This window comes from Cantharellus anzutake (assembly GCF_015039405.1).
Source record: "Cantharellus anzutake strain C23 chromosome Unknown EI90scaffold_5, whole genome shotgun sequence".
Taxonomy (NCBI): domain Eukaryota; kingdom Fungi; phylum Basidiomycota; class Agaricomycetes; order Cantharellales; family Hydnaceae; genus Cantharellus; species Cantharellus anzutake.
The window spans coordinates 1,790,890-1,818,548 of NW_024066955.1; the positions used below are offsets into that span (position 1 = coordinate 1,790,890).

The 27,659-nt window shown below is 49.2% G+C and overlaps 6 protein-coding genes across 6 annotated transcripts; 2 read left to right on the plus strand and 4 right to left on the minus strand.

Moving 5' to 3' along the window:
• Nucleotides 1-3,706: 3,706 nt before the first annotated feature.
• EI90DRAFT_2906523 (uncharacterized protein) lies at nt 3,707-5,304 on the minus strand (the record flags this gene model as incomplete). Its single annotated transcript, XM_039054253.1, has 7 exons — nt 3,707-3,955; nt 4,019-4,055; nt 4,107-4,294; nt 4,351-4,412; nt 4,464-4,498; nt 4,562-4,835; nt 4,869-5,304. The coding sequence occupies 7 exons, from the start codon at nt 5,302-5,304 to the stop codon at nt 3,707-3,709; spliced, it is 1,281 nt and encodes a 426-aa protein (XP_038922091.1).
• Nucleotides 5,305-7,549: 2,245 nt separating this feature from the next.
• On the minus strand, nt 7,550-8,426 carry EI90DRAFT_3117276 (uncharacterized protein; the record flags this gene model as incomplete). The annotated part of the gene is made up of 2 exons (XM_039062972.1): nt 7,550-7,811; nt 7,870-8,426. 2 exons carry the CDS (start codon nt 8,424-8,426, stop codon nt 7,550-7,552), a joined length of 819 nt encoding a protein of 272 aa, XP_038922092.1.
• Nucleotides 8,427-9,005: 579 nt separating this feature from the next.
• EI90DRAFT_2906259 (uncharacterized protein) lies at nt 9,006-12,191 on the plus strand (the record flags this gene model as incomplete). Its single annotated transcript, XM_039054241.1, has 18 exons — nt 9,006-9,247; nt 9,296-9,486; nt 9,539-9,618; nt 9,670-9,762; nt 9,818-9,989; nt 10,038-10,158; nt 10,220-10,376; nt 10,430-10,731; nt 10,838-10,947; nt 10,998-11,070; nt 11,201-11,232; nt 11,294-11,391; nt 11,451-11,519; nt 11,571-11,596; nt 11,665-11,805; nt 11,866-11,914; nt 11,979-12,056; nt 12,114-12,191. 18 exons carry the CDS (start codon nt 9,006-9,008, stop codon nt 12,189-12,191), a joined length of 2,112 nt encoding a protein of 703 aa, XP_038922093.1.
• Nucleotides 12,192-13,642: 1,451 nt separating this feature from the next.
• EI90DRAFT_3143955 (tRNA methyltransferase complex GCD14 subunit-domain-containing protein) lies at nt 13,643-15,252 on the minus strand (the record flags this gene model as incomplete). The annotated part of the gene is made up of 7 exons (XM_039065073.1): nt 13,643-14,247; nt 14,295-14,394; nt 14,448-14,506; nt 14,559-14,656; nt 14,720-14,822; nt 14,874-15,144; nt 15,199-15,252. The coding sequence occupies 7 exons, from the start codon at nt 15,250-15,252 to the stop codon at nt 13,643-13,645; spliced, it is 1,290 nt and encodes a 429-aa protein (XP_038922094.1).
• Nucleotides 15,253-15,388: 136 nt separating this feature from the next.
• EI90DRAFT_3012505 (uncharacterized protein) lies at nt 15,389-18,753 on the minus strand (the record flags this gene model as incomplete). Its single annotated transcript, XM_039056569.1, has 11 exons — nt 15,389-15,970; nt 15,996-16,193; nt 16,244-16,330; nt 16,385-16,440; nt 16,500-16,581; nt 16,633-16,951; nt 17,006-17,151; nt 17,181-17,284; nt 17,340-17,516; nt 17,576-18,410; nt 18,463-18,753. 11 exons carry the CDS (start codon nt 18,751-18,753, stop codon nt 15,389-15,391), a joined length of 2,877 nt encoding a protein of 958 aa, XP_038922095.1.
• Nucleotides 18,754-22,421: 3,668 nt separating this feature from the next.
• Nucleotides 22,422-27,410, plus strand: EI90DRAFT_3036693 (uncharacterized protein). The gene is made up of 16 exons (XM_039058718.1): nt 22,422-22,582; nt 22,642-22,848; nt 22,907-23,229; nt 23,283-23,831; nt 23,886-24,246; nt 24,312-24,637; nt 24,691-24,847; nt 24,909-24,970; nt 25,024-25,351; nt 25,416-25,676; nt 25,739-26,103; nt 26,164-26,192; nt 26,249-26,319; nt 26,377-26,580; nt 26,647-26,943; nt 27,000-27,410. Exons 1-16 carry the CDS (start codon nt 22,492-22,494, stop codon nt 27,278-27,280), a joined length of 3,912 nt encoding a protein of 1,303 aa, XP_038922096.1. The 5' UTR covers nt 22,422-22,491; the 3' UTR covers nt 27,281-27,410.
• Nucleotides 27,411-27,659: the final 249 nt, after the last annotated feature.

Here is a 27,659-nt window from a genome sequence, read left to right on the forward strand (position 1 = left end):
GAGACTCGCCAACTCTCCGCCAATTTCTCTAGACCCATGCAACGATGACATAGAATATGTCAGCGTAACGAAACGTGAAGTCCGAGATGCCATTTTCACAGCTGCTCAACTGAATGCCCCAGGGATCTCCGGACTTACGGGGCGTGCTTGGCAGTGGGCATGGAAGACCCTTGGGGACGAGATATTCCACCTCCTCAGGCTATGTGCAGACTCAGGCTACCACCCGAAATTATGGCGCACATCCATCGCAGTGGCCTTGCAGAAACCAAACAGGGACTACTCCCTCCCCAGATCATATCGATTGATTCAACTACTAGAAGTCTCAGGGAAAGCTCTTGAACGGATCCAAGCCCGTAGGCTAGCTTACTTGGCAGCAAGACACTGCCTATTCCCCAGCACGCAGTATGGCGGAATTCCTGGCAAGTCAGCCCAAGATGCCCTCCTTACCATCGTGCACGACATCGAGGCAGCATGGAACCACAAGAGGGTAGTCTCCATGCTCACCTTTGACATCACCGGCTTTTTCGACAATATCCCCCACTCTCACCTAATTAGCACGCTAAGAGCCTACCACATCCCGCTCCCCACAGTAAAATGGGTCCTCAGTTTCCTCAAGGACAGAGAAGCGGCAATCTGCCTAGATGGAAAACGAGATCAACTAAGGCCCATTTTCACTGGCGTCCCACAAGGCTCATGTGTCTCTCCTATTCTGGCAGCATACTTCACGTCCCCGCTGGCGAAAGCCATGGAAGGAGTCCAAACCAGGATTGCACAGAACACAGAGCTAAGCACGAAATTTAACAACGGCCTAATTTCCCCCATGCCCCTCACTCTCTATGTAGACGACGGATCCATATCAGCATCAGCGCCATCCAGAGAAGAATCCACTGAAGTCATTAAGGCCGCTTTCCAGATAGTCCACGAGTGGCTCAGGGAAAGAGGCCTGAAGACCGATCCAGTTAAAAACGAACTCATGCACTTCACCCAAACCAGAACAGGCAGAAACGCCGGGCCCGGCCCATCCATCACCATCCCCTCACACATAAACGACGCCGATAAAACAGTCAACCCATCCAGCCTGATGAGATATCTAGGCATATGGTTCGACCTGCAACTCAAGTTCACGGAGCACATCAAGAGGATCACCTCCAAAGCGGCATCCGCGGCCCAAGCCCTTCGTATGCTGGGCAACTCAGAGAGAGGTCTCCACCAGACCCATGTCCGGCGCCTCTACCTGGGAGCGATACTGCCTATCGCACTTTACGGTCTACCAATATATTGGCGCAAAAAATCTAAAATGATCATTAAACATCTTTCTATACTACAGAACAAATGCTTGCGCATGATTACAGGAGCATTTCGTACAACCAACACACAGGCAATGGAAATCAAAGCATTGATCCCACCTATCGACTTACTCCTCGAATACCGACTAAAGATGGAGGCAACACACCTGGCCCGACTCCCAGATGACCACCCAGTCACCAACCGCCTCTACCCGTGGCAGAGAAGATTAACAACACCATTCACCGTACCACCACTACCGGTATTCAACCCCCACAGAAGATATCGAATAGACCCAAGGGACACCTTTTCAACGTGCATCACTCGCATCGCGGACCATATAATCCACGGCACAGAGAGGATCCGCCCACACAGCGAAGCCCCATGGCATATCTCGGAATTCGATATCGAAGACCGTATCCAGATTTACCTACCAGAGAACGTCGCAGGCGAATCCGCCAAAGAGACATGGACAGACGACCACCTGGAATTCATGACGGAACACGAGGACAACCCAGATTTCCTCTTCGTGTACTCCGACGGATCCAAGTTCACAGAAGAAGGGCAGAGATACACGGGATTTGGAGTAGTGGGCTACTCAGCAGGAGAAACAGTATTCGAGAGGAATGGTTCTATGGGCGGCTACGTAGAAGCCTTCGACACAGAAATGATGGCGCTGAGGACAGCGGCGGAAGAGACACGTCGCTTCATCGAAAACGACCTGAACACCCACAAGCCGTCAAACATAGTATTTTACTCAGACAACACGAGCGCGATCGGCCGCATCTTCCAAGGGAAACCCGGAAAAGCCCAAGAGCACACCCGGACCTTTAGGAAGACAGTGTGCAGGCTCTTGGACGACAGAGACGACCTCAAGGTCGCGATAAGCTGGTGCCCCGGCCACAGTGGTATCAAGGGCAACGAACGCGCAGACGAGCTGGCCAAAGAGGGAGCTCGCCTCAGCCCGGACAGACCCCGCTACCACTCGTTGTCCTTTGTAGAAAGCTTGCATAAACAGGAGATGGAAGAAGATTGGAAGGAACGCTGGGCAAGCACGCCCACCCCGATCCGATCAGGATTCCACACAGCAAACCAGATCCCCCCATCGATCAAACCCACCACCAGGTTCAAATCGCTGGACCGAAAAACCTTCAGCAGGCTGGTCCAGTTCCGCACCGGCCACGCACACCTGGGCGAATACTACCACCGGTTCGGTATTCACACAGAGAGTAGAGAGTGCACATGTGGAGCAGCTAACCAGACGAGAGAGCACATCCTTCAGGTATGCCCACAGTTTAAGAAACATAGACACGTACTGGGCCGGGGCCGTCAGAACAGGTTTTCGACCCTCATGGGGAAGCCCAAAGGCATTCTTAGACTAGCAGACTTCATCAAGAAGTCGCGGGCCATCGACAAAAAGAACGGACAGAGAATGACTCCGAACGGGGGAACAGGAAACAGGAGTACCCAACCAGTAACCCCCCGTAGGGAGAGAGGAGTGACATAGACATCACTACACCCCCACGCATACCCAGATAAGACTTAAACCCAGACATCACAACCCAGAGGACCCCGTCACCCCGACCACACCAACCAGACAACCCTACCTTGTATTGACGAGCCCCTCATGTACATTCAGATGTAATTATTAGTCGGGCTAGCCGCACTGCCACGTACAAACGCGGCCGCGGGGTAACAAAATAGAGTACAACAACAACAACAACAATGTGGCATCTTCCCATAAGTAGTCGGATTCTTGAGATCAGTTGTGTGCAGTTGACCATCACACTGTTTCTGCCATCGATGACAATGTCACTGAATTACCTTGCTTTCAAAAGTCGCTTGTTTATCCGGCACGATTCCTTTCCTTCCTGACTTTTCGCCGGTAGATCCGTCCGGAAAGGCGCCCGATGTTATCAAGCAACGTTGCGACCGGTTTTTGGTCAATAGTTGATGGTCAGACCCCAAGCTAGAGTCTTTACGAAGGGGGTTAAGATTGAAGGAATGAATAGGCCGTCACGCTGATAGGAACCGCTGGTACGGTGAGCTGCGGCCGCCCACCAGGAAAGAAGCATGTTTTTGGGCCGGCATTTCATACCAGTGAGGTTTGATACCTCAAAAGAAATCAAATCCGTTAAATGAGGGGTTGTTGAAGTTATACTCCATTTGCCAGCCTCATTTCAACATCGTGAGGAGATCACAAAACCAGAACAAAAAATGAGTCGGGCATACTTGCTGGAATTATGGGGTGAAAACCACTCAAAGGTGATCGACTATCAGCGAAAACATACCCAGAACGTAAGTAATGAGAAAAGCACGACATGATCAAATAGTTTATGCTGTAAGAGACAAAAAGGGGCTCGATCAATCACAAAGAGAAAAACAGTCTGCTTCATGCATACACGACAAATTCTTGCAGCGATCACAATTCCTGAGCCTTGAGAGGCAGCGATATCCCATGCTTTGCCATCTCGACTTCTTCCGTCTCTTCCTTCTGTATCTCCTCTCGCATGTGTTCTACGTCCTTGTCGACTTTCCCTGGTCCCGCTTTGTCGATGACAGCCTCAGAGAGGGAACGGTGTTGTGCCGAAGCGCGCGGTTGGAGGTGTGCGGTGCGCCTGGCAGGACGACGAAGTCGTCGTCGGGCAACCATCACGGGGACAGACGATTTCTAGATTAGAGGGCCAGACTCCGTCAGCATATGGAAGCGCTGGTTGATGACAGTGATGCTTACTTGGATGAGGTAGTGGGATGTTGAACCAAGTAAAACACTGGATAACAAGGCTTAGATTGCGTAAACCATTTTCACTCGCTACACCCACCCTTTCAATTGACCCAATCCTCGACTCCCAACAATCACCATAGAGGGTTCCGTATAATCAATCAGATCCGTAAGTAAATGACGAGCATTCCTCGCGTGCAAAGCCTGACAAATAACTGTGCACTGCAATTTGGTGCGTTGCAGAAGGCCAGTGGCTTGGCGGGCAAGGAGGTATGCCAAGGCTTGGCGCTAGGGAGCAATTGAGAAGGCCGGACAAGTCTTGAGTCAAAAGCGGGCATCCGTACCTCTTGCTGATTTCTCAGCTTGGCCACGCGGTCGGTGGAAGGTGCGTTGTTTTCTGGATCCACTGCAGACATATGTCAATAAATTTAAGATGAACGAGAATGACTAGCCCCACATTTATTCTCAGTTTCTTGCACTGACACCAAGATCCTGTAGGGCGCATTGAGTTAGCTCTCTTAATCCCCCCCATAGAATAATAAGAGTGGGAGTTACATATAATCTCCATCCCTCAACACGGTCCCTATCCCCCATTCAACAGCATAAGAACTCTCTATGCTAAGATCGCTTGCGACAACGTATCTTCTGGGTTCCCTCTTCCTTCCAAACGACTCCTGCTCTGCGAGCCAGCCCGCTGGATCCCCATGGGTCAGCACGACCGTGCATCTATCACGTTGAAACGTCGGCCTGGAAGTGTGCAATTCCAGTCTGTCCAACTTATTTGTTTTCTTCCTCTTAGGTGTATTTCGCTGTGGAGAATCAGCACCAACTGGTTCTTTCCCTGAAGTTGAAGCCGTAGAACGTGAACCGCGCCCTCTTGGGGTTCCCATAAGGGTTTGAGCAAATAAAGGTTCATGGGGACGGACAACGTTAACACCCTCGCCTAATGGGTCGGGCGAGTCGTCTACATCGTCGTTTGCCCGGCACGGGTTCCCGTTTGCGTCAAGTGAGAGTAACGCATTTCTCTCCGTGTTGCGCTCAGTTAGGATGTCAAACGAACGCGCCGAACTGGCATCAGTCGTGATTCCGGTTTCGGTGTTCTTCTCTCGATCCGATATAGTGGAGCCTTGTTCGGTCAATTCATCGTCATCAGAATCGGAGCTATTGCCGGACGAGTACTCGTCGTCTGTGCCACTACGGGAGAAGGAAGATCGTCGAACACCAAAAGTTTTGCGAGAGGATTTTGTCGTGACAGAGGAATCTTCCGCTTCAGAGAGCTCAGCATCGGATTGAGACATGCGTAGCGCCTCAACTGCTGGAGAGGGGTCACGATTTGAGAGGCGCCGTCGAAATGGAGAAGAGGAGCGTGCGCGCGATCGAAAGCTTCTTGGTTCATCTTCATCTTTATCTTTGCCATCTTTCGGTCGGCTGGAGCTGGATGAACGACGCTGCCTTCCCCCAAAGAACGTAGATTTCTCCCTAATCCTAGTCTCTTGCTCTTTGTCATCTTCATTCGCAATAGACTTCTCACGGGTGAGAGAAAGGCTGGAGAACATATTGCCTAGTGATTTCTTGGTAAAAGATGATGGTGGTGATGAGGACGGATTGTTCCCGGTTATCCGCCGTGCCGTTGTGGTGCCGTCTATGTTTCCGCGGGCAACGGCACCAAGGATGAGTTCGGATGCCTGTGCATCGAGTCCCGCGTCGATCGGCGTCAGCGGTTTCGATCTTACGACGGGTGACGACAAGGATGAAGGGTAGAGGTTGAGCGATGACACGCGACTTAGTCGCCATCCATTAGCTGGTGGGGCGCCTTCAGCACCACGAGAGCCATCTTGGGCGTCATTTGGGCGGGAGCGAAAAGCCCAATCGTTGAGACGACCCACAACACCACTGGAGCTGGAAGGGCGCTTCCTCTGCCCATTCATGGTGTGCTGTATGCAACAACTTACCTCTGCCCCAGAGACAATCTGGGAGCAGTGAAGAAGATGCAGGCGGAAGAAAGGGGCGGTAAGCCAGATGAAGGAAGACGGAGATTATGAGTGAGTACACACATATTCCACAGCCTTTGAGTAGCTATCCCCTGAACGCTAGTTTGAATCAAGAAAGTGAATCAGCCAAGACAACGAGACGCGATCAGGCGCGGAGGGCGACTGAAATAGCACTGCCTACCGAACGCCGGACATGAGCAACTCCGGCGCAACTCGGTCCTCACCTCCAAAGCTGTTCTCGCACGTTGAGGACTTATCTTGAGTTCAGTAACGAGAGCAAGAACGTCGTCTTGGCTGTTCATGCGATCCCTCTTGTGATGACCGATTCACCGAATTGATTGCACGTGGGAATCGCCGAAAGTCCATCCTTGAATTCACTTTATGCGTTTCCTGAGGAAAGAACGACTTTTTTCTTCCGCGTCAGTGCCCCTAGCTCGCCGCTTGTTCCTAGTATGCATGCAAACATGAGGACACCACGAGCTTCATGGGCCACTTATTCCCGTAATCGTCATCTATGACACCGGCGTAGTGGATATCTACAGGGATGGCCTCTTTTCCTCTGCTTCTTTTGGATACATTGATTCCACAATCACACAAGGCAATCCAGAAGTGGTATGTAGTGTCATCCATCACAATGTCCGTATCCTTGCTCGGGGTCATCTTTTGATGTTGGCCCTGAAAATGGGCTTGTTGGTACCAAACGTCCTGAAAATATCGCTGATTCCTTACTTGAATCGTCGGCATCCCAGACGCCGCTTAAGATTGCTTTGTTAGGCTAGTCAATGCCAGGAGCCGAAAGTTAGTGCCACCGCCGATGATTGGAATGCTGCTTGACGGTGGGGAGTCATCTGGATAATCATAGCCCCGCATTATTCTTTCTCCGTGCCAGCTGTATGTAAACATCACTCCGTGGACTGCCTCTATCGTAGGTAATGTAGCCGAAGGATAGTACAATGCTCTTCGTTATCCATTCCCAAGTTGATCACATCGTTTGGTGTGTGATACGTTAGGTCTCAGGAATACCAATAATCCAGAGGGCACGTATGAGAGCGCTGACTCGGATATTCACATCAATACGGCCCGCGCAATATCTATGTTGTGCAGATGTGATGGTATCACTGTCGTGATTGCAGATATCTACAGGCCCGCAGAAGCCTTCTCTGATGTTTGCAGGGTTCTGTACACACTGTTAACTTTTTTGCGATTGATTGTCCGCGTCCAACTGCTGCAGACGGACTGAAACTACTGCTAGGGGACGCAAAATGCGAAGTTTTGAGAGCGCGAGTGAATTGGGGATGTTCCTCGCATCTGCTTTAATTAGGCGTTGAATAATTAGAAAGGTCCTCATCTGAAGTGGTGAAGAACCACTTTCGGCGGAGATGGTAAACGCCCATCACCCTCTCCAGATGCTCAACAGCAAGAAACATCGAGTCATTGGGGATACAAGAGATTCAACGATGGGTTGAAACGGGCAAAGTGTATCCAGGTCGACTTCATTAATTTCGGTACCCCCGCCGATGAGTCATTGCGCAAAGTTCATAATCTGCCACCTTCAAAACCCAGAAACGTATCCTTGAGTCCTCCGCCATGTTTCCGCATACTCTTCTTCCGCCTTCACGTCGTCGCCGCGGTCAGATCCTCTCATAGTGGGTTTAGCGGTCACTCGTTCCACCGCATGTGCAGGCTTCGGAGGAGTGAACGAGAACCCGGAAGCGCGTATTTGCGTGATGCCGAAGTTCAACGCTGCAGGGAGATAGGAGGCCATGTAGCCCACACCACCTCCTAGGAGGGCTGCAACCCCGAAGAATACGTATCTGGTCAGGTAACAATATTAATATTTAGGGTGGAATCTGGGTAAACCGATAGACATACAGCGGATATATTGCTTCCGTGACAAACCAAGAGATGATGGAGAAAGTGGTTCGAATAAAGAGGATATAGACAATCTCGAGAAGAAGAGTCACCGGTCGGAGGACTGACCATACCATGGCCAGGGGGAGCCTCAGAGGACGGAACACGGCTGCATGCACAATATTAAGTGCATATATGGAGATGCGCTGGAGGAACCTGAAACCCCCCTTGACAGCTGAGATCACAAAGGGGACAATGTATGTAATGGGAGCCGGAGTTGGAGGCTGGACCACTGCTGCGACCGGTACTGCATGAGGCAGATGTGTGGAATATTGTTGCTGGCCGGGCTCTGGATGTTGAGGTGATCCAATCATATGAGAGGGTTCAGAAGCAGGAGAGATGACCGTCGATGGCACTGAAGTAGCATTTTGGTACGTGGCTATTGCAGGCCCATGGCGCCCAGTGTAATACGGCACAATGACACCCAGAGCAACAACCACAAGGGCGAAAAGGAACGTTTCCGACCGAATGACACTGGGGGCTACCCTTCCTGAACGGCGTGTATTTGTGTCAACCATCACTGAACCAGGTGTCCGCGATGGTATGGAGATGGACAACCTGCAGGGTGTCGGAAATGGGCATCCGATTTCGTTGAGCGGCAAATCCCCGGTAGATTCCCGCGGGTGTAATCAGAAATGGTCATGTCATGAGTGCGTCCACAAAAGGCTCTCGAGAATCACTCTCTGTAAAGGTAATATGGTTTGGGTTTCATTCGGACGAAGAAGGACGAGTGTTCTCAGATCGGACTTATCTGTTCTTTTTACTTTATTTGCGTGTATTTTTCTCGAGACCCCTGCCCTTGGCGCTCGTGTGAGCAGCCTGAAGCTCTGCAGGTTAAATATCCAGAATAAAACAAACAAACAAACAAACAAGCTGGCAGTGGAAACCCTCCTAGGGAAGAATTGCACTTGGCACTCAATATTGTGTGGCTGTACCCGCAAGACGCTTCTTTGCACGTTCGCATGCACTCGGATAGGGGGTGCGGTCAGCACCTATATATGTAGCATCACTTATTTTATTTCCAGCAACTCCCGTACCTCATGGCTGTGGTTCGCGAGCGGCTGTCCCAGTCACTGGGAGGGTTGAAGTACTTTTTTATGAGCAGCTGGACCACGCAAACCTTGCTTGCGTTGGCAACCATTCCAATTGTGGGATCCGCATATGGTGAACGAAACCTATTCTTGGGTCCGCCTGGTTTCTCTGAGCCTGCATTAGCCCCATCTCTTGCACCATCAGCCTATACAGCAGGCCCTATTAAGAGTGTCTGGAAAGAAGGGTACTATAATAACCCTACAGGCACTGCTGAACAGCCCCAGCCCCGCGTCACGGACCCTGTAAGGTAAGGATGCTCAGCTTACTCATTTCCGTCCCTTACAGCCCCTTGCAGCGGTCGTTTATTCGACCAAAACCTATCTTCTCCAGTGTTCTACCCTAGAAACAACACACAAGACCCAGCCGTTTTCCCGCCAACCCCACCCGCGGATCAATTATACACGCTGTTCTTGAATCAGCTTACAGAAATAATAGAAACACCATCATTCGGTGGAGGATGTGGCAGTTGCTTGGCGGCTTTTCAGGGTGAGCATGTATTAGCGAGCCCATGACCCGTTATTAAACATTCGATGACCAGTTGGACAGGTCATTGCCCTGACAAACCCCCATCTAGTCACTGATCTCCTGGTATCCTTGTGTGAGAAGTATCAGTATCAAGTGTGTGATCTGTATTAACAAGATGAGATGTTAAACTCATGAAGAACCAAGACGGACTGTCGTGAGCGGTATTATCCCTCGCGGTTCGGAGCTATCATAACCCAAGTCCTCGCTAACGCAAATTTAAGTGGTTATGGTGGCCAGGTGCGTAAGCTGTCGTTTAGCATAGTTGGTCATGATTCTGACGTTCGTCGAGAAGATCATTTGTTCCCAGTTCTTTCTGAATACTTGCTCCCACCCGCCTCCGCCAACTCTTAACTTATCCTCTTGGTTTTCTAAGCCGAAACCCTTGGATGCTGCCGCACCCATCCCTTCCACTGGTGGCAAAAAACTGAAAATCCTCCATATATCCGACCTCCACCTTGACGTCCGTAGGTCTCATTATTGATGGTGTTGGGTAGAGCGCTCATTTTGATCAGGATATGCCACCGGCTCAGAAGCTCAGTGTGCTTCAGGCTTGTGTTGTAGGCTAGAAGTCGACCCAACAAAAATTCCTGAAAAGCCCATATTCCCGGCGCCACGATACGGGGCGTTTGAATGGTAATCCTGGGTCCCCTTGCTGCAGCACCATTGGTTGTGAGAGGCTGACTGATACAACTAGTGACACGCCCCTGTCCTTGGCATTAGCCGCACTAGAGTCTATACCAGTTTTGACGGACACAAAGGAAGGAGGATTTGACTTTAGTATCTACACAGGAGATCTTGTCTCACACGATGAAATCGCCGAACAGAGTCGTGATTACACTCACTTATCAGAGGTATCTCAAGCTCGGCAGGCCATTGAACATGTGTCCTGATCTGCCTTGATAAGGTCCTTGTGTATGAGCTTCTCCGGCAGCAACTCAACTCTGGGCCAATCTACGTGGCTGTGGGCAATCACGACAGTTCCCCAACTGATCAAGTCGGTCCTACAAAGGCGTCAGACTACCTGAACACACTAGACAAGGGACTCGCGGAGCAATTCAACTATCATTATGAATATCTTTCGAAACTCTGGAGCCACGAGGGGTGGCTGAATGATGCCGCGAGTCAATTGGTGAGGACCCATTATGGAGGCTACAGCGTTCAACGCGGTGGGCTTCGAATTATCACGTTTAACACTGATTATTGTAAGTCCGCCCCCTTACTAGGGTGAGTCACCCTAATGTATGGAATCTGTAGGGTATTTCCTGCATGTCGCTGTCTTTGAATGTTGTGCGGCTCATCTCGAGTGAGACAGGTACCCACCAAACTATTATAACTACATCAACCCTGAATCGAGTGATTCAGGGGGGGCGTTGCGTTTCCTCACGGATGAGCTACAAGCTGCGGAGGATACTGGCCAAAGAGGTATGACCTCTGCGAGTTCAGGGCTTTTGCGATCTTATCAAGTTGATCAGCTTGGATCATTGGGCATGTGCCTTCTGGATGGGACGGGACGAATACCATGCATGCGTCGTCTAATCTATGTATGTTTCTTCTCCCTTCATGCTCGGGCACTCTCGTTCATGCTTTATCCGGTCTAGTTTACCAGATGTGAGGCCCCTGATTCGACATCTGTATGGTCGTACATCTAACCAATACGTCTTTACATACGGCTCAGAGTCGACCGATTTTCCCCTCATGTCATCGCGGGTACGCCAGTTCCTATTGCTTTTCATGGCTTGATGTGTTTAATGTTTAACAATTTATCTAGGTATTTTCTATGGACATACACATGAAGATCAGTTCATGGTTTATTACGCGAACAATGGTTCTGTCATCTCTGGCGAGCATGCGTTGGCGGCTGCATGGGTAAGCTCTTATCGCTCCGAGTCACGACCGTTTGTCTAATTTCTAATCCTCTAAACTAGATGGTTCCAAGCCTTACGCCATTGGGTAACCTGAACAGTGGGTTCCGAATGTACGAAGTTGATGCGGAGGTGGGTGTAGATCGTTGATACCCTTGGTTATGGGTTGATAAATTTGCATAGACTTATGAGATTATTGATGCCCACACGTATGTCGTTCCTTTTTTTGATGGATTCTCATTAAAGTGATCCATCCACTGAACATTCAATGCCTTAGATGGTATTCGAACGTCTCTTCGTACCCAGGACTTGATTCTCAGGCTGAACATGGTCCAACGTATACGTACGAATATTCGGCGCGCGAAGTGTACGGAAAAAATATTTCGTGGCCCGGTAGTGCTCCGCTAAACGCGACTTGGTGAGCAACCATGGCAGCAAATAAACAACCATACTGAGAATCCAATTGCGATGCTTTTAGGTGGCATAGAGTCACAGAACAAATGGAAGCCAACCCAGATCTTGTAGAGGTCAGATTTCTCCTGCGTCCATCTCCACGTTCGATGTTTTAAGCGGCGCTGATACCAAAAACAGACCTTTACGACCTATCAGGGCAAACGAAGTGTCCGGACGCCTTCGTGCGTCTCCAAGGAATGCGTTGCCGCCAAAATTGTATGCCAGTATCCAAATCTATTGACACGCAGAAATTGATGTCCTGCTGATTCACAGTGTTACATGCGAAGTGGGAGCGCTCCAATAGCGCGTCAGAACTGTATTCCGGGATACGGTTCCGTTCAACATGGTTAGGAATTTGATGGGCTGCAATCGACTCGCAATTATTTGTTTTTCGTCCTTTTCATGCCGAAGACCGTTGAACGTGTGTTTACAGTGTTCGAATTGCTCAAAACGATTCACCCGTCCATCCCTCTACGATTGATGCGTATTGAAATAGCATAGGGTTGTATTCTCACTGGGCTCATAACGGCCCTCAGATTGCAGAAAAGATTAAATGAATAGCCAAGTCCCCATCCTCCAAACGCGCCAGTAGCAAGCATTGGCCATACACCGTTTGCCGAGTGAGTATGGGCGGACCGAGAACGGAAAATGGTCGAAACGGGCGCTGCCCGTTAATTCAGAAACCGCTTGACTTGAGTCCACTGACTGCGTACACATGCTGTTAGATGAATTGGCGGCACTGCCGGTGATAGACGTTAGCGAACGTTGTGACTCATAAGAAAGCAACTGCACCCAAACGCGGCAACCGGGTTCGCCGAAAATCGTGCACGCTTTGCGTTGCCAGAACAAGATTTTCAGAGCATGGTCGATCTGAAATCACCAGATCATATTACAGCAAGCGACAGAAAAAACCGCACACCTAATTTGGATGAATACTATTCAATATAATTCTGAATATATTGGAAACAGCTGATTGACAATGTAGGAAAATAATGAGTGCTAATCACCCTGTCCCAATGGCACACTCTATTAGGATGTTAGCGATTTACGCTCAGTCAATCGTTGTTGAACTAATAGATTAGAACTAATTACCTAGCGTAAAATGCTAGGGCATATGAAGATACATGAGTGACAACACAAACATGTGGTAAAAGCGTAGTCTCACCTCAGTCAATTGTTGTTGAACTGAGGGAGACGAAAGTGAAAAATTGTTCACTGCTTTTATAAGCAGTTGCCTCAATGGTGCACTGACTTTGGTAGCAGGAATACCAAGAAAGGAAATGAAGCGCTGCTAGCCCAACGTCACATTGTGAGTTGGCCACAGCGCACAAGAAAACCAAGATTTCAACACACTCTTGACCATGTTCACCCGTAACAATGGGAAAACACCTCAAACCACCCGAGGATCCCCTTGCTGAAACCCGTGGCCGAGTGTTACATGCAAAACAAGCTAGGTTCCTTAGGACCCCAGTTACGGGCGCCAAAATGGAGATTGTATTGGCACCCTGATTTACTGCCATTTTGGATCATCACGAGACCCGCCTGGGTCATTCATCCAAATTAGGTGTGCGGTTTTTTCTGTCGCTTGCTGTAATAGCGAAGAACGTGTCATATTCATCATCCTGCAGAAATCGTGCCTCTCAATGGCCTGATGATGTTAAGAGGCCTTTGTATGGCGTGCACAGATCCAGTGTGGTAGAATGTACAACAGTGATTATTATTTATCCTTGGGGGCCAACATTGCCTCAAGTTGCTTGGGAATGGATTGTCAGCTAAAAGCATTCTAAATAATTTAGTCGATTTCACACCTCAACTGTCAAGCTCAATGCAGCGGCATCCCATGATGGATCGTCTCCCATTCCTTGTGAATCTATTGCTGATTGCGATGTATCACCGGGGAGACCGTTACTTGTGCCAGCGTTCTGGATGGCGGAACCACTCTCCCATTTGACAAAGTCATGTGGCAAGAGCACTGCAAACGTCAGATACGATGTGTGGCCCCGCACCTCGGTAAATGGCCGTGTCACATGGAACGAACTCTCTGGGAGAGGCGGCGGTTTACCACCGACAGGCGTTCTGGAACCATCGCCAACATCCTGCCGGACTGACACAGGGTGCACAATCTCACCATCCTCGCCGCCCTCAGAAGTCCCAGCTTCATCATCTGTTTTAGGCTTTTTACAAGGATTCCCACCCGCCGACGCCGTTGCCATTCCAGCATCGTCGTATCCATTGTCTCCAAGTTTTCGCTTCTTATTTTTTTCATTCGCTTTCGCAATTTGTCTCAACCGACGGGCCTCCCCTTCGACCTCCGCGTTCCTCAGTCGTTGGATTACTTGTCCAATTGGTGGAAGCGTTATGGGTACTACTTCCTGTGGACGCATCAGAGTCTCATACATTGTTATTTCTGCAACAATCATGTAAGTTGTGAATCCCGGGCGAGGAGAGGGAAACGGCACATGCCCGTGAAACCAGCATCGTTCAAGGCTGAAACAGTGCGAAGAACTTGTTCGACACAGGGACTGAAGCAACATATCCTGCCTATTTGACGTCTCTGTTAGGCAATGGCAATCAATGAAGGCCTAGACATGATGCAAGGATTGTCACCTTCATTGCAGTTTTTGCGTGTCTGATGGCATCCCAGGGGGCGGGTAAATCCAGAAACACTTGTTACTTGTTGAGCTGGTCTTTCGAGAAGCCTTCATGCAGTAGCCTCACCTGCGTCTGCAGCGTCTTCAAGGCCAAACCCCTCTTTGCACACATTTCGATGTTTCAGAGTAACGAGATCAGCCATTCCATGCTCCTGAAACTCAGCTCTATCAACAGAGGTCAGGTCATGAGAAACAACATTTTTTCCGCGTTGTAAATCCCGAACCTACCTTGCTTTCTTTGACCGTTCCTCGTGATACTCAAAAGAATGGAGGTGCCCATTCGGCTGAATGGTTCGGCAGGCGGAGTGCGAGAAAGAGCCAGATCCCGTCCCTTCGCTAAGCAGTTAGCTCAGTGGCGCCAAAGAAAATCAACTTCACGAACCAGCTTCGATGACAATGCTCCCTGGCTTCAAGTCTAGCCATGCTGTTATAAAAGCAATATCCGCGAGGTAGAGTATTTGGGTTCGATGAGGCAGAGCAAGTGTCCAGAGTTCAGGAGTGGGTCTCAATATATGTACAAAACCTCTTCCATTCTTCGAAATGACTTTAGAGCCGTAAGGCACCCCCACAAGATCATCGTGACGATAAACGCCAAAACGTCCGTTATATACCTTTCCAGGAGTGATGACTAGCGGCTCCAAGCTGTCTCTGGTCTTCAGGGATTCATTACTATCTCCTCAGCACTCAATTGGGTTTGCTTCACTGACCAACCATAAGATAACCACGTCTCCTGGAGAGATTTCTCGAGCCTTGGTCCACATTCAATTTTCTCTCTCTGATGGAACTTGCCGGCTCCATCAGCCTCATTATTTGTTCATGCCCAGCGCTCGTTCGGACACATTAGCGGGCTCAAGCTTATTAAATTGCGAGCGGCTCTTATATATTGGGCACAGCGAATCACTTGGCAGAACTCCTGAGATTCCTAGAACGAAGCACTCGATTAGAAGGTGGAACCGCCTCCGATCTCGTCTTTCTTCGGAGAACAGAATCGTTATCTTCATCTCCCGACTCGTCCGCATTGTAGTCAACACGCTGCCGTTGGCGCCGTCGAGTGGAACCGGCTGGCGGTGCATTACCGGTATCCCGACCCATCATCTGTGAAGCTTTACTATCCTCAGCAGGTTTTCTCGCAAATTCCGCGATCGAGGCTGCCGCAAAGGAGTTCATGCTTTTAGGCGTGACCAGGAGAGCGCCCTTGAGGGCTGCCGAAGTGGTTCCTTCAGCAACTTGAGACACGGAGGTCTCGGCTCTGTCCTCGGCACAAACTGGTTGTTGAATAACATTGGTCATTGCAGCTCTGTCCAGCTTTGGTGGGACACTGGGACTGGAATGATCCTGACTCTGTCCAGGAGGTTGCTTCTCACTCGTCTCATGCCAGTCCCGTGGGAGCGTGTACGGGGTGATGTTTTCGTCGAGTTCACGTGCGAGACTCCCCTTGTTATGTTCATGATGGTCATGAGCAACGTCGGATACAGGGACCTAAGCCAGGGGCTCGTCAACGAACATTAGAGTTAAAAGAATCGATAGATACGTTTTCTGTCTTTGACTCGGCTGCTTCGTGTGTGTCGGTCTGGTAGTATTTGTCCTGTAATCTTTGTCGAATTCGCAATCCTTGCACGAGCCTCGTCCAATGCTTGATGACTTTCTCGAGCTTCTTCTGCTTCTCCCTTTCACTGGCAGCTTGTGCCGACTTCCAGTAAACCTATCGAAATGTGTCAAACAGGAATGAGTCCATGAATGCGAATATCATACTTCGAGAAGCTCGCTTTCGCGATCCTCCGGAATCACCACTCCGTCGAGAACCGGGAAGGCACGACGATTCTTGAATTCGAAACCAGTCTGGAGGGGAGGTCAATGATCTTTGGGCCCTGTTCAGGTGACCTCGAGACTTACCACGGCTTCCGCGTAGTCGATTCCTAATTGCTTCGCAATCTTCGCGGTCCCTTTGTCTGTGATGGATCACAACACTCAGAGTACGCAGCAAGAAGAGATAGCATGCAGATATTACATGGAATGTGCACGCCCCCCTCTGGTAACATGGAAGGAACATATAGATCGATATTGCCAAAATCATTTTTCGGAACTTTTCCCTGAGTGAGATGTCAAAAAAATGTTGGCGGCAACAATCAATGCGCACCCACCTCAATTATGGGCGGAGGAAGGTAGAGTTTGGTCTGCCAACGGGCATACATTCCTTGCTGTAATTGGGTCCCGTCCATGCCTTGTGCCTCCGCTGCCACCTCGATAGCCCTCTGTTTGTGAAGTGTCACTGCCCTGATCTTGGACATCTTGAGCGGCTGCTCCCCATCCTTTATCACCCTGCCAGAGCGCATCCAGTTCTCTGCCGTCTTTACAGAAGTGACATTTGCACGGGAATACACAGATTCGCCTCGAAACGTTCCGATTTGCGTAAGAGGGTAAATGACTTCGTCTTGATGCAGGTGTCGCCCCAGAACATACCTGGACGCAAAAATCGCCGATGAATACCTACTTGCGGAAGAGCCCAATACTCACAAGGGATGATCCTTGAAACCACTTATTGAACTAGGCATTCCTTCCAGCTCTTGCATATGTTCGAACTCCTCGTCTTCCGCATCATCGCGTTGCTGAATTTTAACATTTGGGACATTGTCGTTTGGGTGGTTGGAAAACTTACCAGTCTGTAAGGTCGGGTCAGGAATGAAAGAACACTGTCCCACCAGTCCTTCTTCCCCATCCCAGTCCGCCTTTCCTTAACGATTTTTGTTCCAAAATTCTTCGCGTAGCGCTGGGTAACATCACGAATGTAACCGTCTAGCTAGCGAAGTCAGAAGGAATGGGAAAAAGGATCGTGAAACGGACTTGTTACCTTCTTCTATCGCAACAACGTATAACATATGATTAAATTTGTCATTAGACAAAGGTTCAAAGCGTTTTCTCTTGTCAACATGGTTATGTATGGGATCCACTGGTAACCATCTGCCGTCAGGTCTTGAATATACTTCTGTCCAGAACACTGGCGATGATTCTTCCCGTGATATATTGCCTAAGAATGATGGAATAGCCGTGAGGGCGAAAATTGCACACACAAGTGAGTAAACGTACGTTGTTTTGGTAAACCACCAAGCCTGCGCCCAGTCGGACGGCTCTTCCGAAGGCGAATTGGCGGTTTCGATAGTGGTGTTGGTGTCTGATTGCTCGATTCCGTGTGAGATGTAGCTCCTGCAAACGTATTCCCTTCACCAGGAAACATGTCTCTGCCCTTTCCCTTATTTTTACCATCAACATTCAAAGATGTAAGAGCCCCTTCCATATCTGCGTCACTTATCTCAATCTCCTTGCTCATGGGGGACGGAGAAGCCTGTTGCCCTGAGGAGCTTCCAATGTCTCGTGCTGATGAGGCAACCATAGAAGCCTGTGCTGCCTCGATTTGTGCATCCTTTTCCTTCTTACGAGCCTGTTGGCGCAATCTGTTCGCATGAAGGGACTCCTTTTCCGAAGGCTTCCGTTTGTCCGTTCGCCATAGAACGGATTGCAAGCTAACCACCAGCCGGGCAGGCAGTCCAAGAGCACGACACAGCGCAGTGAAGAGCTGCGCGCTACTGTCGCGGGAGCCTTTCATCATAAGTGCATGTTTCATGAGGCTTTTTGCGCTTCGGATGCGATCTTCACCGTACAACTCATCCTCTGAGTCATCCTGTGCTTTTGCTTTGCCCTTGCCTTTTGCATCACGAGACGCCTTCGCAGCAGTTTCATCGAAGGACTGATGTCTGATCCCGAGTTCGTGATTAACGAGGAAGCGAGTAGACCACCAACCAACAAGTCGAGTCAATGCAGCTTCGAACTGGCGACCCCGAAGCTGGCGATCAGGTTGATTTCGGGGAGTAATTATCGCGAAGGGTGTTTGCAGAGATAAAGGGGTCAAAGACATAAGTCGCGCCTAATTATTTGCATGAGTGTTATCTTTATAATATTCATCCACAAGAGCATACATGAAGCAGTTCATCGTTTGCCCACCAATTTCGGATGGTGGCGTTGGTAAGAAGTGCGATTGTATGTAAGCGATGTGCCTGCAATCGAATGAAGCGATTAAGGGATTCAGCCTTGGTTTTCTCTCGTTTAGCGTGAGTCTGGGCTTGTTTTCCGCCAGACAGCGGGGCTTGGATAGTAATCTGGAGCGATGCGCTTTCTTCGGGTGGATGAATGACAATTGTTTGGGCAGCAATTTGAGAAGGGACAACTTCCTCCCAGTCCATGTCATTGTCGCTATCGGTGTCGCTCATATTGGTAACCTAACCCTTTGATTTGCAAGTTCGGTATTTAAGGTTGCGAAAGACTTTCGGAGAATAGCGCTCGCACACGAGTACTATATAGAGGCAGCGAGTGCTGCCTATCTCGATATCGCAAAATGTGTTCAGATTGATTTTGGAGTCCCAGTAATTGACGCGAGAGATCACGAAGCTTACTGTCTGGAAGCAAATTCCCGCTACTCTGTAGCGGGTCTTGGAAGCGTAGACTGAATGGCCGTGCACAAATATATTGGTTATACCCCTGTTTTACCTCAGCTTTCTGACACACGATATTAGCTCATCACGCTTACTGTCAGCTGAACACTGGACACCTCACATGCTCTACAACCTGGCCCCCTCGATCCTCCCCCCTCCCACCGCGACAGCGAGCGGCGACTGCACTCATCCCTCTACTAACGGGGTTTCCAATTACCATCTAACCAAAGAAACGATAGCTCACGGCCTGTATGACTTCTCATTAACGATCAACAATCAACGGACTTTGCTCTTACACCATGTTCTGCGTGCTGATTGTTATTCCGGCTGTCTAGATGCGTGTGTTGCCCACCACTCTCAAATTCCTTCGCGCGATCTGTTTTGCTGCGCTCTTTTTGCCTCCTGTCTTCTCATACCTCACACACCCCCTTGTACTCCATGTGCATCGCTCTTTATACTATCGACCCTAATCAATCCCCCTCTTTCGTGGGATTTTGCTAGGTTTCAATAACATCCACCAACAATTCCCCAATCGGTTCACGATCACTTGGACGTCTCTCTCGGTTTCAACTGCTTGCGCTCCGTTGGTTTCATGGCTTACTTAACACTCTGACTTGTGGTTACTCACCATGTGAACATTTGCGCAGGATCGTGTTTGAACATACCGTAAGCGATTTTGGCATTATTGAAACATCCACACCGGAACTTCGCACCTAGTGTTGCACGCTTCCCACATCTGACCATCAAAGATGGAGTTATTGTGCTCAGTCCCCCCGATGGATTGTCTCCGTTAAGAGTATTGAGACATTTGGTAAATCATCTACACCTCGACTGTGAATCAACGGCTTCTCTAGCTGTGAAGATGGGTCAACAATGCGCCATTGATTATTGATGTGAATTGTCGCATTGAATTCGGCTTTGTTTTCTCAGAGGGGTTCTATATTCAGATCGGGTCGGGGGCCTGTGGTCTCTGTGTGCACTTGCGACGAGCGTGCATGTATGCTAACTCATTGTTTCTGAGTGTTGTGGCATTTAATTGTGTCGGTGGGGTTGTATACGGGTGTTTGTGGGCCTGTGGTCCCTGCGTGCAAAGACGGCTCCAGATTGACATCTATGTTTGCTTGTACTTACGTTTATTGGGTGCTCGCGATGTACCCGGTTGGTTCTATGTTGGAAATGAACATCTTTACCCTTAAGCTTTTGGTTGGATGACTTCTCATGGCCACCGTTGGCTTGTGAGTGGCGGGTATTGCCGCTTCAGGCGGGCTCATCAGTTATTATTGCGTTACTTCCGCACAAGTCATACACCCGTGGCAATATTACGCTTTTTTCGACGCTAAAAACTTGTCATCATCTCGCCCTTTTTATTTACTTACGTTTCCTTACGTTTCTTTTTGCGCTCACGTCATCCCTGTTGTTCTGCCGACTTCTGCCCAACCCAATATCAGACCCGCGCTCATCCACTGCTAGTATGATAACTAGCGCTAAAGAGAGGCTGGTCACCTGCCTAAATTAGCGCCTCCTCTCCCAGCTGTGATATACTCATTGACTTCCGAGAATGGTTGGAGTGGTACTGGCTTGATCAAAAGCTTGGTAAAGAATCGCAAACTCGATATTGTTTTTGCTCTTCAAATTCACAATACCGTTACCATCGATGCCATCCGAGCAGAAGTAACGAGCACCAACACAATCCCTAAGGAGCTCATTCATATAGTCTCTCGCAAATCGGAACGGTACATTCGGTATGAGCAAGCAATGAAAGACCGGCATCGATAGCGACTATGATGCAAGTGGACACAACCAAGGACGAGGTGACTGCTTAGATTGCGGCCATCACTCGTCGAGGCGCAATGGATGCGTCATTACCTCATGCTGACGGTGGTCTTAAGCGCACGAGAAGGGCACGAGCTACGTCTACCATTCTAGAGCAAGGTGCAGAATACTTCTCAAAGAAGCTTAACACTCGGATGGGGCTGATTACTAGTCAATTGGACAAGGTTCAGCAGTCAACCGCTCAGATCGGCTGCTTTCTGCCCGTCACGAGAACGAACCCTTACCAGCATGTTTGCTAGAGTGCATGTTGCCGGAGGTGGAAATCCCGATAACAAGCGTCAGCCACAGCCCCCGAAGAGGCCCAGTCCCAGGACAAGTTCGATAGAGTTGAAGAGAAGCTTGATTTATTCCCAGGTCTGCTGAATGTTCAACATCGGCGGACACAGGCTCTGACACTTTAAGGGAGACAATGAGAAGCTATTTTTTAATTTATCATACACGAGTAGACTCGCATAATTCATTTCGACATGTAAAGGTCATCTGTTCCCGATGTGAACAGGAAATGAGGGGTGATGTTGAACATAATGCGCACCATCCAGTGAGAGAAGGAGGGTCTTCGAGACCTGGCGCCCACCAGAGATCAAAGCATTAAAAAATGGAGAAACCAAGGGTGTGAACCAAAAGCTCCATAGGCTTCGGACAGTCTGACGCAGCACAATTGGCAAAGATAGCTCATAAGATAGAGCGACGACGGAGGGTAGAGGACATCACCAAGAATGGATCAGAAAGGAGATACTGGGTCTTAATGGGTCGGTTGTTTCTTGATGCCGTCGAGGATTTTTTGACCAGAGGAAAGGGTGGAAAGTCCACTAGTTCAGGACCAGATGACATCGGGGGGTCAATAATGTGTGAAATGGTATTTGAGAGTCATGGAGGCACACGCGCGAAGGTGATATTAGCGGGTACCTTGGTCCTTGGGGGAAGAGTGACTGAGGTGTGGCACCTCATTGTGCGAATCAGGGGGTGGTTCGGATCAAAAGGTTGTGGAGCCGATGGGCGTTCGGCCAACTGGGATTACATAACATGCTGGGCCGAGGACGGGTTTTACCGCGCTTAGTGCATGTGACTCACATCACAACAAACAGGGGGCATCAAAAATAAAGCCCCACGCCGAGATCCATCGGGACGTCGTCGCTTTGGCAATATGTATAATCATCGAGTCACCTGGTTGCCGACAGGACGATCCGGGAAACGGGTTCAAAATTGATTCGGCTCACTTGGTCACGTTGACTGATGATGCCCGCTATTCTTTCTTCTTCGGGGTTTGGGATTGGGCGCTGCATCCCAGCAACGAGAGGACCCCGGAGAGTCAGGTCCTCCGCATCGGGGCTACGGAGTAGCAGAAAATTCAACTGCTTAGATGACTCGTCCAATTCGAGCCCATGATGTATAAATGGTCTCATCCGCTCGGAACAAAGCCACAAACAAGCGCGTCTAAGCGCCCAAATTGATCCATTTAATCCCTTTGTTCATGTGTCGAAAATTCTGTGATCGCCCAATTCAGGCTGTGTGTAATCTGATCTCGGCGAAGCATAGCCGTGTTTGAACGTTTGACCATCTCTTGGGTGTGTATGACAAAAAGACCCCACAATCTTGGGACGCCTCCATATATTGGCTCTTTTCCACCCTCTCTCTTGTTGTCGTTGTCCTTCCCATCTCATTCGTTGCCTCTGACCGTACCTGATGATGGTCTCACCCGAGGACCCTACTGAACTTACAAATCTTGACCCGAATATAATCGAAACTACCGCAGATGAAAGGGCCGACAAGCTTGGTAAGAAGAAGACCGTCGTACGCCGATATGTTTGATACTCACCTTGGAGGATTTTATAGACGACACAATCCATTCTATAATTAATCCTTTTGAAAAGGCCAAATCGTTTTATACCGACAACAGCGATGTCATTCATGCCACTGTTCAGCTATTTACTGGTGATTCAGCGGCGGGGAAGCTTGTAGATGGCTGGTTGGGCACTATCGACAGAGTGGTCAATGGTCTCGATGAGCTCGCTAAGTCTCAACCCTTTCCATTCGTAGGACGTGAGGTCATCGTTACATCATTTAGAATGTTTGCTGAATTTTCTTTTTTCATAACCAGCCGCGATACTTGTCTTCACGGCCCTGGTGAAATTGGAATCTCAGCGTCGCGAGAACAGCAAGCGAGCACGAGCGCTCCTCTTGCAAATAGCCGATATGCTTTCCGCCTTGTTGCAACTACATTTCGTCAAGGATCCTGAACTCAAGGATGCGGACGGGCAGAGTGTCCAAGGACGCATCCAGGTTCTCATGGAAGACATCAAGAAGGATATTCAGGATTGCGGGAATCTTATCCATACGTACCACAACCATAGTTTGACGAGCAAATTCTTCTTCAGCGGCTCATACGCTGCTCAATTTAACGCTAAAGCAAGCCTCCTTGTGGTATGTATTCGTGCTGCACCCGCCAACATTCACTGAATCAACACCCCTTGAAGAACCGCAAATCTGATATCATTTTCGCTCTTCAAATCCACAACACCGTTAACATAGACGCTATCCGAGCAGAAGTGACGGATACCAACGTAATGCTCAAGGAGCTCATTGCTGTGGTCTCTCACAAATCTGAACGACACATTCGATGCGAGCAAGCGGTGAACGATCTGGGAGGACGAAAGAAAGTCCTTGGGAATGACGAATTACTTACCTCAATGGCGACCATGATCCAGGTGGGAGCAAAGGGGGACGAGAAGACTGTTCAGTCAGTGACCGCCGCACTCCAAGGACCGTTGGGTGCGGGTGCGTCGTTGTCTCGTGATGAAGGTGTTCTCAGCGCACAAGAAAGGCACGAGCTGCGACTACCTTTAGACACCATCCTGGCCCAAAATGCGAAATACTTCTCAAAGAAGCTCGGTGTTCAGGTGGACGTGATTGCCAACCAGTTGGACAAAGTTCGGCAGTCAACCACTCAGATTCTGCATTCAATCGGCGGTGCTTCCTACCAGCGCATTGTAAACCCCGTCGTTCGACGGATATGGAAGGAAATGGTGCGTTGAAACTTTGCGCCCCTGTTTGTCATGGATGTAACTCTATCCTATCAGGGCTGGCATACGAACGTCAAAGCACGGATCTTCGTCATGACTCTACATGATTACTATCAAGACATGTTCTCTAGTTCTTCAGCAGTACCAACTGGCGGCGCTGGTGGGGAAGTTGCAGTGGGTGGTGAGGATGATGCAAAACCCTCTGACCCGTCGGAAGAGGCGGATTGTTTGGATTATACTCCGGATCCTGCTAACAAGTGGTGCCTTCAATTCTTGAATCTACGATATCTGTCGTCGATCATGGAAGCCTTTGACGATGACAGTTCGGGTTTTGTGCGGATCAGCGAGGTCAATGACTTCACAGCTTCGATTCCAAAAGGTTGGAGTTTGCTGCAATGGTTAGCGTACTGGGCACACGGTATGATCTTAGAACTCCTACTCTATTTTTGGCGTTTCCGTCTTACTCCGAGGCTTTGTTACAAGGTTGGCGCGTTGAGGCATCCATTTACGCCCAATTGATGCACGCACTGCTGAATCAGATGTATGAATTAACCAACACCGTACACTTGATGAACTCTCGCATCATCCATGTCTACTTTCATGGTCACTGGGTCCCCAAGCTGGATAGACTTCTTAAGCGCGCGATGTACAGTACCTGGAATGTCACCAGCACTCCGCTAGACGATCTGGTCCTGGTTCAGATGGAGGAGCGGAGGAAAAGATTGATGCCTGCACTACAAAGGCTTTATTTCAACATTGACGATGCGGAGTCTCTGGGGTTGATCAAGGAGCCAGGTAGAATCGAGAAAGTAAGCGTTTATCAATTATGTATCTGATCCTCTCAACTTACTTGTGCCGGCAGGACTTGTTCGCGATTCTTTATCTAGTTCTTCTTCGCCACGCGAGTATGATCAAACTTGGCAAGACTGTCATTCTCGACGATCGTGAATTTACGGAAGCTTCCAAGACCCTGAATTGCATCTTCTCTGCTATCGACGATCGCCTCAGCAATTTGGACGGTAGGAATGATCCCGCTCCCCACCTTCTACCGAGAAGCTTACATGATATTGATGACAATAGAGGCTTTGAAGGGACGTGGCGTCGACCCAGCTCCTTTCATCGCAAGATATGCAGGTGGTGTTGTAAGCCAGTCCACGCTATGTTTATGCCGCACTCTAATTTGCTTTTGATGCAGTACGAATTCCTGTATCAGGGGAATGTTCCCGACAATCTCGGGGGAATCGTCAATGACGACGCTGTCGAAGCCGCGGCCGCAATATTTGAAAAGTCCAATATTGATGTCAAAGATTTGCAGTTCGGCGAATGGCATTTAGATACTTCAGGTTATGAGAAGGTGCCAGAGCCTGAGGCCGAACCTGATCGCGATGACATTACGTCTCCAGTCTTACTGGAAGCACCGGTTCTGGTTCCTGGAGCCAGTGTCAATGTGGAGGCTTACGTCAGACAAGTGGTTTCAAGACTGGAGCATTTGGCGACTCACGAACAGTTCAAATTTGTGAAACGTGAGTGGAGGCGTGTGAATACGTTCTTTCTCGATTTTCCTTTGCTAACGAGCCACTTGCGCAGCGTCTGTCAACATGCTCAAGTCAATAGCTAATGCCGAGTTTGATAGATGGCTGAAGAGCGATGTTCCTCGTACTCTCATTGCGCAGATGGCGGACATGCTAGATACCCTCTTGCATCTCCGACACATGGAAAATCTCGAGCTTGTTACTGATACCGCCGTCACTACCATGTGCCGCGTGCAAGACCTTGTGCGACGTATCGAAAAGGATTTGAGGGATTGCAAGCATCTCATCCGAATGTATCACAAGATCAACGTCTCAAGTAAGCATTCCGTTTGTGCGCTCCTCGGCTGAACCTCAATCATGCGTCGACTCGAATCTCAGGGGAGGAACCGATAACTCTTTACTTCCGCCAACGAGCCGAAGGCCTCCTTCGTCGAAAAAATGATCTGATTGACGCGATGTCAAGATCAGACATCCAAGGCATAGCGCGCTTTCGTGCTCTTGGCTATACAGTAGTCCGACAGGTCAAAGAGATGCGTCAAAGACTCAAATGGGAGTTCTACAGAGACCGTCGAGACACACGAAATGGATATGTGTCGCTCGTTGCGAAACAACTGCAATGCGCGGAGACGAGAGCCATTCGGCATGTTGCTGTATCCATGACTGCAGAAGAAGAAGAGCGGTTAAGGGATCTGTCTGATGATTTGTCTGAAGCCGATTGGGCTTATTACCAGTCACTTGCCAAGGTAAGTGCACCATACAGTCTTTCCAACAATGGGTTCACACGTCTTCCGCTCACATAACAGCTCAAGTACCGACTAACTCGTGCTCATCTGTAAGTGCAAACCACCAAAAATTACTTCATCAACCACTCACTCAGTCTACACCCAGTAATCTGATTTGTTACAATTGCCCAAAGGTATTAATCGTTGGTAAAGCCTACCAATGCCTTTCATGCACATGTGAGTCCGATAGTATCCACCCTACAATATTCCCCTAATAATGGCATTGCCTATCAGCCGTTGTTTTGTGCGAAAAATGCGAGCAGAAGAGCCCTTCTGGAATCTCAGATGCCACTGGGAAAATGCATCTATCTTCCCATCCACTGCTCCAGATCTCCCGGCCCGTCGTTCAAATTACCAAGACTGAGCTGGAAGGCATCGTTCGGATGTACGAACGACTGGCCAATGGCGCACAGGATAGTGATGGATCGGATTCCGATGGTGAGCGTGTTGGTCTTAGGTGCTTCGACATGACTAAATGCTGACATCGATACCGCGTCGGCCCAGTTCAATGGAGTGACGAGGAAAACGATCCGGAATCACACAATGAGGATCTTGATAGTCGTTCCGCATGGTCATTCTCGGCTATAGAGAAGCTGCCTCAGGGTCGCCTCCACTCTCTATCTGTGGCCAGCAGTTCGGTAGTAGAATCGCCCGCCGAGTTAACACGGCAGATGATATGGGAAGACGCCGCGACTAAAGATGAACACATTAGCGACCTCGAAGATGAAGGCTTCTATAAATGTTCGCATTGCCATGAGCTCTATACTGGTGTCCGATTTGTTATGATCAAACAGTATCGAGGTACGACCTTTCCCAATGGGTTATGGGGTAATTCGAAACTGATATGACATATCCAGGCAAATATCTTTGCCCCGACTGTGAACGAGAGCTCTCTGCCCGTCACGAGAACGAACCTTTGCCGGCATATTTACTGCTGCTGCTAAAATGCACGTTGCCGGTGGTTGAAACACCAATACTAAAGGGTGGGGCCTTGGAAGACATACAAAGTTTACAGCCACGAGATGAACGTGCCCAAAATATCGAAGATCAACTTCAGAAAGTTGAAGAAAGACTCAATCTACTCCTGGGTCTGCTGAATGGCCAAAATCGGCCGACACGCGCTTTGATGCCTAATTGAACAGTTACGCTTTCGTTATACGATACATTTAGTTCTTATAATCCTTTGTAATTCCTTTTTAATGGTCATCTGCGCTCTGTATGGACAGGACGTCGGGGTGTGAATTAACACTTGGAACATCTAACGATGATCATTCACGAGACGTGGGACGGCACTGCAACCATGAATGACAGGGATGGCGGGGCTCAAGTAGGGACTTTCTGCCTTTTGGGCGCACAGAACAACGCAAGATCGACACCCAATACAGTCTGAATAAGAAGGAGAAAAAAAAACCAGGTGCCTGAACCGGAAAGTCACGGGGAGCTTCCAAGAATGAATCGGAGACCGAGAAAAAGTTGACCCACGAGGACTGGATGACAGGTATCCAGACGGTGGATGA

Coding starts and splice junctions, on each gene's coding strand:
- EI90DRAFT_3036693 (XM_039058718.1), top strand. CDS start 22,492: ATGATGGTCTCACCCGAGGACCCTACTGAACTTACAAATCTTGACCCG. Junction 26,104..26,163: donor ATTACCAGTCACTTGCCAAG/GTAAGTGCACCA, acceptor CTCACATAACAG/CTCAAGTACCGACTAACTCG. Junction 26,581..26,646: donor TGATGGATCGGATTCCGATG/GTGAGCGTGTTG, acceptor GCGTCGGCCCAG/TTCAATGGAGTGACGAGGAA.